Source organism: Aulonocara sp. 'chitande type north' Nkhata Bay, linkage group LG5 (genome assembly GCF_057382095.1).
Source record: "Aulonocara sp. 'chitande type north' Nkhata Bay isolate Kocher_YH1m ecotype deep benthic linkage group LG5, A_spYH_male_GT1.1, whole genome shotgun sequence".
Classification (NCBI taxonomy): Eukaryota; Metazoa; Chordata; class Actinopteri; order Cichliformes; family Cichlidae; genus Aulonocara; species Aulonocara sp. 'chitande type north' Nkhata Bay.
Window position 1 is genome coordinate 33,698,669 of NC_141348.1, and position 19,121 is coordinate 33,717,789.

Consider the following 19,121-nt stretch of genomic DNA (forward strand, 5'->3'; position numbering starts at 1 on the left):
TCAAAGGAAAGGTGCGGTAAAAGAATAGCAACACCAAAGAACGTACAAAAAACAGCATGTCTCATATAAATTACCTTGCAGGATAATCGGGACACAGACTCATGTTTTTATTATTTTTAAAAAAAGCTGATATCACCACCACGCCTCACTTTAAGTCATATCCTGTCAGTTAGCTTGAAACACTCTGAGGTGATGATCTCTTGTTTTAACAGGAAACCCCGCCATAGTTCAATAAAGTACTGCGGGTATTTCTCAGAGCGTATTTTTGCTGGTTAGTTTTACCAAACATGGAAATGGCTCCAGTAAAGTTTCCTCTCCAGCTGCCGCTCCGGTCCAGCTCCATGGCGCGCTCCATCAGGTTACCATAACAACGCCGACCATCACTGATCTGATCCACTTCACAAACACATCTGAGAGAAGGGGGCAGGAAGAGAGCGCCACTTTAGCCAACTGACGCAACTGACACTGTGACCTGACCTATCTGATCTTTCCAGGTTTTCCCATCGTTACTTTTAGGAAGCGAATCATTCTCAGTGAAAGTAACGCTCCAGTTTAAAATCACATCTAATCAAGTTCAGCACACATGATCGAGATGCTTTGTGTTTGCCCATTTGATGGATTTTAACTCAAGACTCAAAGCAGTGTTTCGGACAGCTTTATCTTTATCTTTATATAAACACGGACCTACTAAATTTGTATTTCTTTTGTCTTTATGTTAAATATTCATATTAAACATAACCACAATTTCAAATAAAGAGGTCAGTGTGTAGACAAGTAATCCTTATCAGCTAAATGTTCAGTTTCAGGTTGTTTTTTTCTGAGAGGGTTTTGGTCATTTATTTGGTCATCTCAGGCACACACCTCCGGCTCAGCGCAGAAGCCCAGCGCACTTGTTGTTTAAACTAGAGATGGCACGATACCACTTTTTTATGTCCGATACCGATACTGATATCATAAATTTGGATATCTGCCGATACCGATATGAATCCGATATAGTGTGTTTTAATCAATAAAACTGTTTTTTTATATCTTGCTGCATTTTGTATAAGTTCATACTCAAGTTTAAATAAACAACAACACAAAAGCTATTCTGTTATACCTGTATGTAAAAAATACACTGCGCCCAAAATATTTCATAGTTCAGCAAAACTGATCAATCTAATAAACTTAAACCTACTCCATTCTTCCTATTCTGGTATTTTAAAGTGTACTTAGCAGAAATATTAAGCAACCTAACTAATAGGGTTGCAAATTCCCAGCAAAAAAAAAATAGGGAACCACCCCCCACCTCATGATTCTTAATCGACGTAATCAACTTTAATTTGATGCAGGTTGGAAAAAAATTGCACAGAAATAAATTATTTTTCAAGAATAATTAAATAGATTCAACATCTTTCTTCAACAGAACTGCAGACTATAAATAAATAAATTCTAACAACAGCTTATCAAGGTTAAACCTGCTGCTGTTGTTCACCCGCTAATTTCCTCTTTCTGGCGCAAAGTAGGCCAAAAACAAAGAAGAGAGACGGACTCGCGACAGAAAAGCCGATCAGCTGATCACTAAGCAATTTCACAACTGAAGTACCAGCAGGAGAGGGAGGGAGAGAGAAGAGGCAGTCGCTCCATATATCGGTTGTTAAGCTTAACGTGGGAATGCTTTACAAACGTTCAAAGATGAACTTACACACTTGCTTTACTTCTCTCTGGGATCACTTCCTCGGAGATGAAATGCCAGTTTGGTAGCGAGGCCACAAACACACAGCCGCTCTATCAGGTGAGCACACTGCTCCAACGTGCTACTCGTTATGGGCCGAGTTACGCCATGTCGCAAGTTTTGTGAGGTGCTTTTTTGATATTTAATGGATCGGATTACATTTTTTATTTCTCTCCGATATCCGATCCAGTAATTTACGTCAGACCGATACCGATACGTAATATCGGTCCAGCTTGTATCGACTGTGGTGTCATTACATCTGGCACGATCTACAAATCTCCCAGATGTATTACATAAATATTTAGAGTGTGTTATTTTTTTTCTGCCTAAAATTGTGTTACAGGACTTATGCGTTGGGATAACTTTGTTATTCTACTTTCATCATGGAGTGAAATGGATCTTTTTCTGGTTGGTGTTCTGGTTTTAGTCACAACAAAGTCAAAAGGAGCCGATTCTTCTGGCTGTGGTCACATTTTAGACTGGGCTCTACATTTTTGGTCCTCCTCCCAGTTGTAGATAATGGTAGAGAAAAGTTTGTGTGTCTGACCTGGGTTCGCCATCCAGTTCAGTCTGACAGCGAGCTGTGGGGTCACAGGTGTCCACCGAGCAGGCGGAGACGAGCTGACAGCCAGACTCAGGGCTGCCACCTATAGGCGACATGCCGGACATACATGCACAGCTGGACTGAGAACCAGAGAGAGAAAGAGATGGAGAGAGAGAGAGGAGTTAAACAAAATGTCAGGATTTTGTTGCAAACAGCTTTTTCCTGACTCTTGGCAGGTCTCCTCACCTTGTTGGCTCCTTTGAAGACACAAACTGTGGAGTTCAAGGGACAGCCCCCGTTGTTATCTAAGCAAGGGTTCTGAGGTATACAGATTTTGCCATCGCCCAGGTAGCCGGGCTTACATGCGCAGCTGACCTTTAACCCCCGAGAGGAGCACTGGGCATTAACGTCACAATCCCTCTGTGAACAAACACCTGAGCAGAAAACGAATAAATAACCTTCAGATTAAATTCATAATGTTATCTGGGTCACTCCATTTAAACAATCAGTGCACTCCCCCCACCTGACCCCCTCAGAATGAGCTGGGGCTTTTGTGCAATACCTTCAGTATATGTAATTATTCCATGAGAAATTACATTTTGTATGAGTGAATGTGTGAGTCAACATTTTGTGCTTTTTAAGTCTTAAGTCTATTTTTTAGCATTTTTTGAGTCCTATTAACATCTTAAACATGGGCGATAGCCACGTGTTGACAGTCAATTTTGCACACACTTCAAGTCGCACACACTTCAATTTTCAGAAGTTTTAATTTCTGTAAATGACTTTGAATATCAATGTCATGTGAAATATCATAGTTTCAACAGTAAGACTGCGGCAGTAGCAGAAACGAGCACTGGCAACCCAGATGTTTGATCTGATTTTTGGTTAAAACAGCAGAAAGTCCATTTTGGGTTAAGTTTACAAGATCCTATCATGTGAGATGGGTGGTCGGTCAAAACAAATTAAAACACATGAAATTCTAATTTTTTTGTACCGACATGCTGATACATGGCTCATCTTCAAGCCCTACTTTGAGGATTTGTAAAATCCTCAAATGCTCCTCATTGTCTACAACTAGGAACAGGGCCATGAAAATTGTAACAGCTCCATTTAAAACACTGAAATTATTGTATTTAATAATTTGCTGATTTTGAGGGGAACAGGAGAGATTTTTAGTCCATTTTTATTTTAGTTTAATTGAACAACTCATGTTATCAGCAATGTACTGTATATGTACATTGCAATGTAAGATTAAAATAGGCTGTGTGACATCACCAGTTTGCAAAGCCCAGTGTGTTTTTTTCTCTTTTTGTATAAAAAGGTTGGACGTAGCAAAGACAATATACCAATTAAAACTCTTGTATGCAAATTAATATTTTTTTTCTTTTCTTTTAATTTGCCAGAAGGTTTATTGAAGACTCCAGTTGAAATGAGAATTTTCTGGCAATAATTTCATGGTTAAGGCTTTAAACAGTTAACATGTTCACTTGGCCATACACACGCTCACTTCTGGTAACAACAGCAGCATAAACTCAAAATTTTCACAAAATAAATTATTATAATTTTTTACTTGCGCATTTGTTCTGTGGCGTCTTCCTGTATCCAGGCAAACATTCACATACGGCGGCGTCTCCCTCTCCTTTACAGTATGAATACGGGCTGCAATTGTTGCACCTCCGATTCTCTGTCAACAACACAAACATGGCAGCAGCTCACTGCAGGCAGCAGTTTAACACAAAACAAACAGGTAGTGCAGGGAAACATCATTACCTGAGTATCAAACCACATTTGAGAAGTCCTTTTCAGTCTACTTGTATTTTTAATTGCAGAAAATGTATCCGTTATTGTGTTTCTAAAATCTTTCTTATTCTTTGATCAAAATAAAGTTGGGTTAGTTAATGCAGTTTATTACTTTGAGCTCACAACACAGCAACAATCTCTTTGTTTTATCTCTTAGCAGTAAATATTAAATACCAGTCTGGGTTGAGGCAGATCTGTTTCAGTTACAGAAGTTATTTTCAATCTGCTAATGAAACTTTTTTTTTCTTAGATTTATACTGTACAAATTATTTATTAATGCAATTTACACTTCTCTCTTACACGATGCCAGTCTTGCTTTTACTGTTTTTAACAAATACCACTTTAATGTTTAGTTTGCTTTCTTTTTTATCAATTTTGTTTAGATATAAATTCCTACACCATCTCATAAAGCCCTTACCAGGCATCAGTGGCACTTTTATTTTATCTGTGTTATGTGTTGTTTATTGTTTTCTGTGCTATTGTTGCTCTTTATTGTGCTGCTGTAACAAAAAATTACCCTTGTGGGATAAATATCTATCTATCAGCAGACAGCTACAGCATGCTCCGCAGCTTGTCTAATTCTATGGAGATGATGAAACTAAAATAAATGAACTGTATCATCTAATGAAACCCAGTAATATACATTAATAATGAGTGATGTTTCTGCTAATTTAATACAGTATATTTCTTTGTGGTATGATCTTACCTTGGTCACAGTTCTTCCCAGTGTATGGTGGCTGACACAAACACTCTCCATCACCTTCAGGACCTTTATTACACACTCCATTTTTACAGTCACACACTGCACACAGAGAGGCAGTTTTTAAGCAGATTTCAGATGTTCTTACAGTTTCATAGTAGTCTTTGAAGGTTTGACTTTCTGCTTTATTTCCTTTTAATGTGAAGAAACATTTCACTGAGCTGACCTGTTTATCTAATAAAATTAAAAACTCATTATGAGCACTTTCATGTTGGATGCACATTCCTTCCACCAGCTGTGTCACTATGCACAAGAAACATGCTTGAGACAGCATGATTGGATGACAATGTATATATGTCCCCCTCAGCTGGGCTTCGATGTCAGTATGCGTTTCTTTTGGTTGAGGCACAATGTTAGCTTCCAGGTGAAGAAAAATGATGATTTTATGCTCTCTAGGGCCTGTTAGATACAACATGACAATGACACCGCTTTCCTCTGAAGCAGGTGTTGTGACCAGCATTGAGTGCTGACTGAGATTAGTGTTGTTTTTGAGCTACTAGGGAGTAGTTAGTTCTACTGACAGCGGAAGTGTTTTTCTTTGACTTTGTTAACCATCTCCTTTTCTCTTTTCAGTATGTTTTTTTGGCCTTTTCTTTTTCCAGTTATAAAATTGTTACTCGTACTTGATGTAACAAGTACACATAAATACACGAGTATTTGCAAAAAGTGTAGTGCATGCAGACAGCAGCAGATGCAATGCTAATTTTAGTTAGCCTAGCAGTCAGTGCAGCACATGCCGCTTTGCATGTGAAAGGACCTCCTACTTTCAAGTCTTGTTGAACTCAAGATGGCTGTCATTTTCTAACGGATGCTCCTCACTGCAGTAATAAAGGAGGATAAACGCAGGAGATACTTTTGACATACACTGTGACTGGTAAGCTGCTGCCATGAGGATGCTGCATCCCTTTGTTTTAGTGTCAGAGTGACCCCTTCTCTACCACATCTACATCAAAACATATAAATGTTCAGCTTGAGGCTTTAGAACAGGACAAACCAATGGGTGATATGAACCAATGGGTGATGAAGTATACAGAGTCCACAGTTGGTGGATGCAGATGAAAAGTTGCTGATAAGTTTTTCTAAATGTTTTTATGCATTTTGATCAACACAAGGCGAGTGCAACTTAATTCCATTATATTGAAGAAAAAACAACAATCTCATTGATTGTGGCTCAAGAGTTCTTCTTGTAATCAAAAGCCGGTTGCCGGTCAAGCCCCGGCTCGGACAATCTCGGTCGTTGTGTCCTTGGGCAAGACAAGGCAGCTGTGGCGACAATGTAGCTTGCCATCACCAGTGTGTGAATGTGTGTGAATGGGTGGATGACTGAATGTAGTGTAAAGCGCTTTGGGGTCCATAGTGACTAAGTAAAGCGGTATACAAATACAGGCCATTTACCATAACACCAGACAGGTCACACTGAGACGATCTAGGCAGATAAAACGTATAACAGTACAGGGGAAAATTATGTAAATATGATTTGGGGCAAACTATGCCTCAGAAAGTAAAGAGGGTACCAACCTTTATCACACCTTTCTCCATAAGCATTTGGATTCTTACACTCCTGACAGGCAAAGCCAGTGAAACCATCCTGAGAAGGAAGAAGTTTTTTTTTTTTTTAATTTCGAAATATTACCAAGAAAAAACAAGAACAACCAATTACTTGAAATCTCTGGACTTCCCCAGCATTTCTTCCTCAATGTAACACAAAAAATCCGATATTTGTAAGAATAAACCTAAATACAGTCAAATTTCCTTTTGCTGACCAAACAATAACCATCCAAAGCCACTGTCTCTGAATCAGAAACGTAAATGGACATTAAGATGAAACCATTGTCATGGAGCTAAAAGGTTCCTTCATGTTACTGTTTGCATTTCCACTATGATAACCAACTGCAAAGATGGTTCAAATTAGTTATACAGACAGTTACATGTGGGAATCTATTTAAGAGAACAAGTTTACTTTAAGCTTTCAGTGCGTCTGAGCTGCATGTGTTTGTGACAAATGGTGCAAACAAAACAGCACAGCCTGCTCTATAGCTGAAAATGCTTTACAAAGGTGCGAAGATCTTTATTAGAAAGTAACTGTACAATAATCAGAAGGCAACACTTCTCCGATTAATCAGTCATGTTGTTTTCTCTCCCTCTCTTCATATGTATCTCTCTGTCTCTCTTTCTCTGATATGAAATTTCTCTGGACTTAACCGGCCGAATACACTGCAACTTTGATGTATTTAAGACTTTCATTTTTCTTCATGTCTTTTGAATTTGTTCTTCTGCTCTTCATCTTGATTCTGCTAGGATGTTGAGTTTTAAAACTGAAGTCTACATGCTTGTCTTCTCCGAGTTTAAACAATCTGAGGAGTAGATTCATAAAAAGTAAAAAGCAAGAACTTTATACCAAAATGAATGCAAAAAAGTAATCATTGGCATGATGCCATGCTTCTAGCACAGCCTCTTCTCTCTCTCCCTCTTCCTCTTGTCTCCTTTTCCAGGAACCTCTCTATGTGATGTCTTTCCTGCGGCTCAGCTGCATTCTCCCTGTGACTTTGATTTAAATTCGGATTGTCTACCTGCCTGCCTTACCGTTTAAATTCACAGAATTCACAGAACTCTCCTCTCCCCCTTTGAAAGTAGTCCTGAAATTATTTTGCTGCAAAATTGTTCCTGTGATTCGATGCAATTTTGGCTTCCAGTGATACATATTACCTTGACTTCAGTCAGTCAAGGTAATCAGTATCAGTTGTAACTGAAATTAAATTTAAATTCCAACTGGATTAATCACCCAGTCACAGTGCATGTGAACCAGCCAACATGCAATGCTCAGATGTAACTTGATTGCTACATTTTTTATAAAGTTATGCATGCAAAAACAACAGTAGCCTGATGTTTCACTACAGTGGAAACAAGTGTTTATCTCACTGACAATGGTTCTTTGGTCTGAAATAGTTTTTGGTACTTTGGGGATGGAAACACAGATAATGAGTACTTTTTTCTTCCTTGAAACCAGGAAAGAAAAGAAAAGAAAGAAGAAACCAGGACAGGTTTTCACATAAAAGTTAATAATGAATAGCATCTCTATAAATACATAAAAAAGAGAGAAGGGATACCAACATTACAGATGCAGGTTCCGTTGCCCAGGTCTCCATCCTGACAGACCCCATTATTGTTGCAGGTCTTCCCAGACCAGCTGGGGCAGGCTGCAGACACACAACAAGTGAGAATGTGTGATTAGAAAAAATCAGAGCTGTTTATTCAATTTGTGCATTGAACATTTATCCAGTTTGAATTCATATAAACATTTGGCAAACTGTGTAAGATAACCTGATGATGTCTATCTTAGAGGTAATCTGTGACTAAGCTGTGCACTATGCGCAGTGTGGGTTTCAGGCATGCCAGACTGCGAGAAAAGTAATGTGTTTAATCACAAATTACACAGAGATTAAAAAATAAACATAACACAGCCATGCATCACCAGCTAATGTCCTGCTTTCATGAGTTGAAAATGTATCTGAATATTTAAAAGTTTCCAGCAGAACTTTATAACTAAGTAGCTCTGTGAAAGATGGAAAATGTCAGAAGACACACTGTTATCCTCAGCAAAGAGGGAATTAAGGCGGTGCAAGAAGTGGATGAGTTGTACTTACTTGTGTGAACTTACACACCAAGTGTTACTACAATCAAACTTATTATTCAATTAGGAATGCCAACAGGACATAACCACATTTAAACAAGCAAGCTGTTGATCTCTGTTGATCATCTGATCACCAGTTGAAGTAGGCTTAGAAAAACCTGATAGTTAATAGAGCAGAAGAGAAAGGCCTTTTTTATTTCTGCTGGATGTTTTAATTATGTCTATAAAAAATAATAAATGTATGAATTTTCATCTTCTACCCTTCCACCGAGTAATCCTAAATCCACTTGTTTCCAGCTCCAAATTTACGTTTATTTATTAGGCTATTTATTTTTGTATTTTTTGAAGTTTTTTACCTTTCTGCACTTTGATTATTTGCAATAAACAAGCAAACAGGTGATGTGTTTATGTAAGTTAGTTAAGTTATGTAAGTGATATGATGATATGGCTGCTGTGACAGCATCATTTCCCAACTCTTGGGGTGAATAAAGCATATGTTATCTTTTTATTAATGGATTCATTCTCTGTCTAAAACATGATGTCTTAGCTCCTCCCCATTTACAAAAATCCTTCTTAGGATTGGGTTTTCCTTATAAACACAGCAGGTGAGTGGGTGGGACTGATATGTTCATGAGATGACCATAAGGTATCTGAAGCCTGAGTGTTTAACTCACAGTGATTACTTGTACATATGCAGATGACCTCCAGCAAATCAACTGACCCAAAGAGAAGCAACAGAGACATGTTCCTTCAGAGACACAGTCCACTCTCTGGTTGAAACTTTCTGGGGGTTTGTTTGTTGTTGGGTTTTGTTTTTTTGTTTTTTACTGGAGCAGGATAATGAGCACAAAACCACCTCAAAGCTTTCCCAGGACAAAGAAATCCAAGGACTGCTGACAGCCGTGGCCTTCACCCCACCCCACACGTACGCTCGCTAGAAAATAAACTGGACGACATCCGACTGCTACGTTCATCTCAAAGGAATGTAAAGGACTGCTGTGCTTTTGTGTTCACGGAAACATGGCTCAGCGACAGTGTCCCGGACCGCGCCATTCAGCTCGACCAGCTAACATGCTACCGTGCTGACAGAGTCATCGTCGCGGGAGGTAAGACCCGCGGGGGAGGACTTTGTGTTTACATCAATGATGCCTGGTGTCGCGATGCTGTTGCGGTCTGCAAACACTGCTCACCAGTGCTGGAGTTAATGGTTATTAAGTGCCGGCCATTCTATCTACCGAGGGAATATACAGCCATACTCCTGTGCGCTGTGTACATCCCTCCCTCCTCCAATGTCAACAACAGGAATGAGGCACTGAATGAACTGTACCAGCACATCAGTGAGCAGCAGACAGCCCATCCTGATGCTTTTCTCATCCTGGCTGGGGATTTCAATCATGCAGACTTAAAGTGCGTGTTTCCAAAAATACAACAACACATAGACTTTCCAACAAGGGGAAATAACACACTGGACTTTGTTTACACCACCCAGAGAGGAGCTTACAAAGCTTTTCCCCTCCCCCACCTCGGCGCCTCAGACCATATCACTGTCATGCTAATGCCTGCTTACAGACCGCTCGTTAAAGTGACCAAACCGGTTCGTAAGCGGATACAAGTGTGGCCAGAGGGGTCTTCAGAGGCTCTACAGGACTGCTTCAATACTACAGACTGGAACATGTTTAAGCAGGCTGCCACCTATAACAACACCACTGACCTCCAGGAGTACGCAGAGACTGTTACTGCCTACATCAACAAGTGTATTGAGGATGTAACAGTCACGAAAACCATAACTGTCCGGGCCAATCAAAAACCATGGATGACAGGAGAGGTCTACAGGCTGCTGAAAGCTCGGAATGTTGCCTTCAGAGTTGGAGACGAGGCAAGCCTGAGGACAGCTAGGGCCAACCTTTCCCGTGGCATCAGAGAGGCTAAGAGACAGTACTCCAGGAAAATATCTCATCACTTCAAAGACAGCAGAGACTCACGGAGCCTGTGGCGGGGCATTCAGACCATCACAGATTACAAGCCCCCACCACAGACCTGTGATAGCACTATCCCCCTGCTGAACGAGCTGAACACTTTCTTTGCTCGCTTTGAAGTCCAAAACAGCACCACTGCACAGAAGACCCCACCCCCTCCTGGTGACCAGGTGATGACTCTGTCACCGGACAGCGTGAGGAGATCCCTCAGCAGGATCAATGCACGTAAAGCTCCGGGTCCTGACAACATTCCTGGTCGTGTACTGAGAGACTGTGCAGTGGAACTCACTGATGTCTTCACAGACATCTTCAACATATCACTCATCCAGGCTGTCGTCCCCACATGTTTTAAAGCCACCACAATCATTCCGGTTCCAAAAAAGTCATCTCCCTCCTGCTTTAATGACTACCGTCCTGTTGCACTTACTCCCATCCTGATGAAGTGCTTTGAACGACTAGTCATGCAACACATCAAGACTGTCCTGCCCCCCTCCCTGGATCCCTTCCAGTTTGCCTATCGGCCCAACCGCTCAACCGATGATGCCATCTCCACTGCACTCCACTCGGCACTCACACACCTGGACAAAAATGACTCATATGTTCGAATGCTGTTCATAGATTTCAGTTCAGCATTCAACACCATAATCCCCCAACAGCTCATTCAAAAACTGGTCCAGCTGGGGCTCAACACCTCACTGTGCAACTGGCTGTTGGATTTCCTCACCGGAAGACCTCAAGCAGTACGGGTTGGCAGTAATACATCCAGCACCATCATTTTAAACACGGGGGCCCCGCAGGGATGTGTGCTGAGCCCCCTCCTCTTCACTCTGCTGACCCATGACTGCACCCCATCATACAGCTCCAACCTCTTCATCAAGTTTGCGGACGACACAACGGTGGTGGGTCTCATTAGCAACAGGGATGAGACCGACTACAGAAGTGAGGTGAGACGCCTGGCCACGTGGTGTGCTGACAACAATCTCTCTCTGAACGTGGAGAAGACGAAGGAGATTGTTGTGGACTTCAGGAGAATGCACACCCAACATGCTCCTCTGACCATTGACGGAGCGTCTGTGGAGAGAGTGAGCAGCACCAAGTTCTTGGGTGTGCACATCACAGAGGATCTCTCCTGGACGTACAACACCACAGCACTGGCCAAGAAATCACAGCAGCGTCTCTTCTTTCTCCGCAAACTAAGAAGAGCAGGAGCACCAGCCCCCATCATGTACACTTTCTACAGAGGCACCATCGAGAGCATCCTGTCGAGCTGCATCACTGTGTGGTTTGGAGCCTGCAATGCGTCCTGTCATAGAACCCTCCAACGCATAGTGAGAGCTGCAGAGAGGATCATTGGTGTCTCTCTCCCCTCCCTCCAGGACATTTACAGCACCCGTCTCACTAAAAAAGCCCTTTGCATAGCGGCTGATCCCACACACCCAATGCAAAGCTTCTTCAAGCTGCTGCCGTCGGGGAGGAGACTGCGGAGTCTCCAGGCCAGGACCAGCAGGCTGAAGGACAGCTTCATCCATCAGGCTGTCAGGAAGCTTAACTCCCTCCCGATTCTGCCCCCTCTCCCCTCTCTCCTCCACGGTCTCACTGAACTCTGTCACACACACACAAACACACACACTCTCTGACTCACTCACTGGCCTGCACCAGTTACCAGTCACTTTGTGGAGCATTGGACTGCCATTACCTCATAAGACTTTGTTGTTACACTTTCTCTTACCGTACATTACCAAATCTCCATTTGCACTATTTGCCTATTTGCACTACTCTGCCTGGTTTACACCCAATGTCACTTACCCATTATATTGTATATTATATAGCTTTCTTGTTATATGTAAATTGTATTTATTTAAATTTTTACTTTTTAATTATTTTACTTGCATTTTTTAATCACTTCTATATTTAAATATATTTAAATGTTCATTTGCTATTTATCTAGGGAGTGAAGAGTAACGCAATTTCTATTCTCCGTATGTCCTGTACATGTGGCAGAATCGACAAATAAAGTTGACTTTGCCTTTGACTTTGACTTTGACAGTCGCCTGACCTCAAACCCAATGAACATTCAAGGGGGCACTTAAAGACTGTGAAAGCCAAACACGGCTGACATTACAAGAAGCTCTTTGGAGCACTCTCAGGTTATGGTGGGATAACATCAGTTATCCGTCCATGGTGTTAACAAAATTGGGTGCATGTGCAGCCCTAGTCCTTCCATAAAGTGCACCTACGGGCTCAGGAGCACATTTGCATGACTCACAGCTATTGGTCTTAATGCACAAGCTGTTTTAGCTCCTCCTCCATTAAACTTAATTCTTCGTAAACAGATGTTTTTACTGACAGGTGGGTGGAGCTTCTGTGCTCACAAACAGAACTGTGCATACCCAGTGTTGCCAACTATATTTAGCGAGTTTTCAGACCCTCTTAGCGACTTTTTTTTCTAAAAAGCGACTAGCGAGAAATCTGGCAACTTTTTCTGGTGTTATTGGAGACTTATTTATGACGACACATTTGCCGGTCACTTTTGCCGGTAAAGGAGCAGGGTTGGAATTGTGACATTAAAAAAAACCAATAATTGCTAAAAGAAATTTAATTTGTAGTTCCAAATAAACTCTAAATGCATTTAGGACGTTTTTTCCTCACTTTATGTCTCTTCCACGATGTTGTTTCTCTCTTCAACAACGTAGGTTACAATTACATTATGCAAATTAGGAGATGACGTCATTTAGCGACTTCTAGCGACTTTTAGGACAACCAATATCACTTTTCAATACTGAGGAGTTGGCAACACTGTGCATACCTGGCTTGACTATATTAGTTATAGCTGCTCTTCCTGACATCACACAGAGCCAACGATCAATAAAGATTTCCGGGAATGGAGTGTTAAGAGCAGTCTAAATTAATGAGGAGGTAGATAACGAGGAAAACTATAAGTTTATCCTTTAAACCAAAATATAAGCATATGAAACAGTGTCAACAGAGTCATGCTGATTTTTTGGGAGCCAAATATAACAATCGAAATAATCTGTGGCATTGTCTTCTATGATGATTAAGATTTTTTGTCAAGTATAAATATATATGACGTTTACTTACTAGACAATGAAATGCGATACATACGTTGTCATTAATGGTGCACTGGTAACAGCTTCACAGTAAAATATGGGCAGTAAACGGCAAACCCACATTAATTAGCTGGACTAACGCTAGCTTTGCTCAGAAGATCTCAAAACTAGCTAAAAGTGCCTTTATGTTGATGACCGTTAAACATTGTCCTAAACAACAGACGTTATCACTTAGTTCTTCTCGTACAAACACAGTACAGCTTACATACAACTCAATTTTCCAGAAAAACACATTCACGACTTTATCTTTTTCTACCTGTAACAGATAAATTACACACTGGGACCATAGCGTTATGTGATTGGTGGAGAGTAACAATCAGAGTTCAGTTCACAGGATAACCTTTAATGTTTAGATGTTTCCTTTTTAGACTTGTGCAAAGTTATGAATTCATAAGAGTAATAATTTTCTGCATTACTCTCTTTAATTTTATTATTATTACTTTTATTGAATCAGGAAGTCCCACAAAGATCAAATCTATTTTACAAGGAAACCTCGCCAAGGCAGCAGCCATACAAACTCAAAACATCTTTTTTCTTATTTGCAGCACATTATTTGTAGATCTTGATCACCTACACATCTGATAATGTCTCTGACTGAGGTAGGTGGTGCTCATTTGATCCATTTTGTGGAGAAGTTGTACGATCCATTAAACACTGCTGCAGACTAAAGCAGGAAGTCTGGGTTTAAATGTGATCAAAATTATGGCACAAATGATAGTTCATCATATGTACTTTGTGTGTGTGTGTGTGTGTGTGTGTGTGTGTGTGTGTGTGTGTGTGTGTGTGTGTGTGTGTGTGTGTGTGTGTGTGTGTGTCTTACAGAGACACAGCGGTCCCCAGTGCTGTTGGCAGCACTTTGGCTGCATGACGTTCTTCACACAGATGTGCTGACATCCCTCCAGCTGCAGCTCCCTGCTGCCGATGTTCACCACATAACTGCAGCACAGCGAGACTCGAGGTAAACAAACTGCCTTAATCATACCACTGCTGCCAGCGCTACTAATTACTACTGCAAATCTCACAGTTAGCATTCATGAGTTATCCTTGAATCTAAGCTTTGCATGATTAATAAAGGTGGAATTATGTTGCTGTCATTATTTATTTAACAGGGAAGGTGCATGTTAAGGTACACTGGCATAAAAATGATGTAAACATGTCAGATTTTGGCAGAAATGTTCATTTACAACAGTGATCCTAGAGGAGGGTCACATGAAACAATATACAATATGCAAAAGACATACAGGTGTACAACATAACACACATAAAGGCATTGCTATAGGTAAGCTGTTCCAGTCTTCACTTCATGTTAACTGTGGGTATGAAGCTTGACCTGTACCTGCAGTTGGTGATGCCAGTGCTGCTGAAGCCGCGGGGGCAGCTCGCAGTGATGGCAGCAGCACAGGAAGTGCAGTCTGTTTGTACCTCCAACCTCTGCAGGATATCACATCGACCAGGAGGAGGAGTCTGAGGAAGGAGAGGAGCTGTTTACAGTCTTATACCACTCTCTGTCCACATTTCACAACATCACTGTTAATATGGACAGACCCCTGCAGATTGCATTCTAATACATCTCTGTTTTTAATGAGCAACAATTTGTGATAAGACATCTTCTGATATTCCCACAACTGATATTTATAACTAACAATCACTACTACAGGTAGCATAAAGATAATAACAGGTGTGCCACAGCTGTTGGTAAGATCGATGGTAAGAGTAGTTGTATCATCACAGTAGTAATAATACAACAGTAGTAATTACAGAACCCGTTTTTACACAAAAAGCAGCAAAAAAAAAGAAGTGCAAACCAAACTGCATTCTTTAAATGCATTTTAAGACTTGATGTGTGTTTGATTAAATTATAGAGTGCTGGTATCATTTAATCTTGTTTTTACTGAAATAACTGACAATGACGACTGCAAAGAAAAAGAATAAGGAATAAATACCAGCAAATTACAATAACCTCAAACCCTTACATACATATATAAGAGTTTTCACATTAACAGCAGTTCTTTTAGAAAACTATGTTTTAAAGTTGCAGAAGGTTGCCAATTTTTTAAAACTTATTTAGACAAAGGCTCTCAAACTCTACAGCTGGGATTATTCTCTATACTGATACATCCATCTCTGCTTATCCATGTCAGGGTCGCGGGGGGGCTGGAACCTAACCCAGCTACCGTCACCAATCTGACACAGGGCTAACACAGAGGGACCAACAACGCAATGAACGCACAAGCATCGCATCTCAGTATTTTGGATGCCTTAGTAGACTGTAGCAACCAGGAATTGAATCACCAACCTACTGATCAGAAGCTGACCTGTTCTGCAGCACATTCATGATAAAAGCGGAGACCGTGTAGTGGTGAATGGATGTTTTAACTTATCTAAGTGAAGTAAAAACTTGAAAGTACATTCTGCCTCCGATTACTGAAACTGTGTATGACTCCAACTCATAATTGCTGTTTGGTTAAGTTCTGGAGCACTTCATCATTTTCACACAACAAATTCAGTCTGCTGTTTGATGGCCTGCACTGTGAACGTTATTAAAACAGCCCTGGTGATGATACAGCAACGTCAGCAGAGTTTTCTTACTTACAGACAGTGGACTAAATGTTATGGAGTCTGCAGGATGTGGCTCTTTAACACAGAGACATTTTTTTGGGTGTTTAACCCATAGGAGGAACCAAAAGTCAGACCAATGCATCCTTTGTTGCTTCAATACCGGCCAGATATTGCTCAATGGATCCGTTCTATAAACAAACAACTGAGAGACTGTTTGGGAATGGATCTTAAAAATGTTTTAGAGGTTTAGTAATAAATTTGATAATGTTGGCTGGGCAACATGAGATAGGGGTAGTTATATAGAATTCAGTGATCATTTACATTATCACTTTTCAGGTGGTCTGGTGGTGGCAAGAAGCAGTGGCAATAGAAGCATGAAGTTCCACTAACATCAAACGTATTTTTCACGGTGGCAGTGATACATTTTGCACAAAACATAGATGTCCAGAACAAGAGAAATACGTCTCCTTCAGCATGTTCCTCAGGTCTTTCTGCAGAGACACTCTGCAGTGTGTAGTAAGAAAACACAGTTTTCCTCGTATCTGCTTTTTGTTCTTTGTTTACATTTAGTTTGGTGATGGAAGACTTTGACCAATCACAGGCTTTTCAGACCAGACCAGAAGTAAAAAATGGCGTTGCAAGGGATGAAGCAGCTGCCTACACTTAACAGAATGGGGTTTAAGTCCTGTATGAGGCCAGAAAAGAGCCTGGCTTCTGAAGCAGGTGCAGATGCTTGTCTGCTGTTAAGGGCTTAAAACAGAGTGATGAGAGCTGGAGGGCAGTTTTCCATGTTCAGTTTTTATTTGTTTGTTTGTCTGTAGATTTATGCCTCATGCAGCTTTAAACTCAGGATATCTTGTCTGAGTTCATGAACTACTTGAAAATACAATGCCTTTAATATTTGGAATATCTAATTATAATGAACTTTCCAACTTTCCAAAGCGCTATTACTTCTTACTAAGCTGGTTTAGGACCTAAATATATAATACCTTTTTAACAGCTTTGTTTGTGTTGGAAAGCCGTTTCTATGTACAGACAGATATACCAAACTGTTTTTAATGTGATTAATTATTGTTTGCAATCACTTTTACGCAATAAAGAATCAACCCGACTCGCTGCTCCAGATCTTTCAGCAAAAACATTACAAAGTAGAGATTATTAAAGGAAAATTACCACAAAATCAAAGGCTGTGATATTAAGAAAACATGTGCTTATAAAAATCTGAGAAAAGTTGTAGGAGAGCACAACCTGACAAATGGCCTCACTTTGTAACTTCAAGGTTAAATATTTTGAGTTTCTGAAATTGTTTAGCCCTGTTAAGCTGATGCAACTCTGTTTTAAAAAAACTCTGGGTCTCATTTGCAGCTTTACTCATTTGTATCATGCAGAGATGTCTATGATGTGGAAGTTCCAGGTTTGCAGTAGCAAATGATTGACTTTACTGTATACACAGTCCCATGCGTAGTTTGTCACACTGAGCTGTTTAATGTTTGTCGTTTATGTTTACAGCTAAGCTGTTTGGGTTGTTTTTTTAATTCACCTTCATATCACAACAACAAAGCTTTAACACCTCTGACAGTCGCAGGTTACGTTCATCAGTGGTGACACTGAATTAGAGAAAGTATAGTTACTCATGCCTGCATAAAGTAATAGAAATACACTAATATACTGCTTTATTGTCATTAAAAAACAATTACGCATTGAATGCTAACTGATACTAAATTTCAAAACAGTTGTATTGAGTTTTATTTGTGATCAAATAGTGCAGTAAGCATGTAATCATAGTATTTACATCATGGAAACATTTCACTGTTAAGCTCATCTACTTAAAGAAAAGCATGTTACAGTGATCCATAATGTTCATTTTTCTGTGTTCTGCAATTTTCAGATTCAAAATTATTCATTGTTTCCATCATAAATTTTGCTCAAGCTTCTTCAGACTTATTCAATCCAACCTAATTTTATTCACAGAGCACTCTTTAAAAACAAGAGTGCTGTACAAAGCGCCAAAACACGCCACAACAAATCAATAAAAAAATAAACAAGAAGGTAAGGACACACCACTCTCATTCTAAATTCAAAGCCAGGGAATAAAAATCAGTTTTAAAATGTGATTTTAAAACAGGCAATGAGGGGCCATCCTAACATGGGGAGGGAGATCACCCCACAGTTTGGGGGCGAATAGCTAAAAAAAAGTCGATCTCCACTGGTTTTCAGCTGACCTCAGTGGCCTTGAGAGAGTGTATGGAGTCAGAAGCTCAGATATGTGCAGTGGTGCTGATTCATTAAAGGTTTTTAAAATAAATTTTAAAAAACATCTTAAAAAGGGGTAATGGAGGGAGGTGTTAACCATACAGTTACATTTTTGACATTTGCATCCATGATTCAAAGACAGTAGGTGGTACATGACCTCAGCGTGGTGGTGTAGTTGGAGGTGTGTTACCTGTTGTTTCACTGAAGGTAGCAAGCAGAGCAGTGGCAGCAGCAGCAGCATGGCTCAAAGTCTCACATCCAGATACAAAAACAAACCTACTAATCCTCCTCAGTAAGCAAAACAAAAATCAGTTAAAAATAATATAAGAATATGTCCAGAGAGTTGTAACTAAACTCGTTTCCTCGCTCCCGTGTCAGCGCTGAACTTCAAATAAAACCTGAACTACTAACTACAGGAAAAAATACAGATAGCAACATCCTCTGTGCAGGAAAAACAAAACGATTAGAACACAATAGCCAAGTATTCCTCAGATAATGATTGGGAAAGCTGAAGTAACCTGCTGCTTAAAGACGTGGAAACGCTGGAAAAATGTAAGCACTTAGTGAAAAAAAAATCCAAAAAAATACACAGGGTTGATCCAACCAACAATTAACAGCAGGCTCACTTGGGACGCTGTTATGTGGGAAATGACCAACAAACAACAGCAAACGAATGAACTCTGAGCTCAGCGTGCAGCGAGGCAGAGAGGCTGCAGCAACTACTTGTGTCACGTCTTTCCTCCCTAATCTAGGAAG

The 19,121-nt window shown here is 40.3% G+C and overlaps 1 protein-coding gene across 2 annotated transcripts in view; it reads right to left on the bottom strand.

Annotated features, from left to right (window-relative positions):
* The window catches only part of stab1 (stabilin 1), a 174,173-nt gene extending 155,052 nt beyond the window's left edge, over nucleotides 1-19,121 (bottom strand). Inside the window, exons 1-10 of one of the 2 annotated variants that reach the window (XM_086293106.1) lie at nucleotides 18,556-19,121; nucleotides 14,890-15,017; nucleotides 14,374-14,489; nucleotides 7,930-8,015; nucleotides 6,337-6,406; nucleotides 4,765-4,860; nucleotides 3,829-3,942; nucleotides 2,505-2,692; nucleotides 2,262-2,398; nucleotides 283-410 (exon numbers count right to left, since the gene is read on the bottom strand). In XM_086293106.1, the coding sequence (XP_086149232.1) occupies nucleotides 283-410; nucleotides 2,262-2,398; nucleotides 2,505-2,692; nucleotides 3,829-3,942; nucleotides 4,765-4,860; nucleotides 6,337-6,406; nucleotides 7,930-8,015; nucleotides 14,374-14,489; nucleotides 14,890-15,017; nucleotides 18,556-18,606 (1,114 nt within the window). In that variant the 5' untranslated portion in view covers nucleotides 18,607-19,121. Of the gene's footprint in view, nucleotides 1-282; nucleotides 411-2,261; nucleotides 2,399-2,504; nucleotides 2,693-3,828; nucleotides 3,943-4,764; nucleotides 4,861-6,336; nucleotides 6,407-7,929; nucleotides 8,016-13,524; nucleotides 13,676-14,373; nucleotides 14,490-14,889; nucleotides 15,018-18,555 lie in introns of those variants that run through there. The other variant, XM_086293107.1, reaches the window with a different exon arrangement.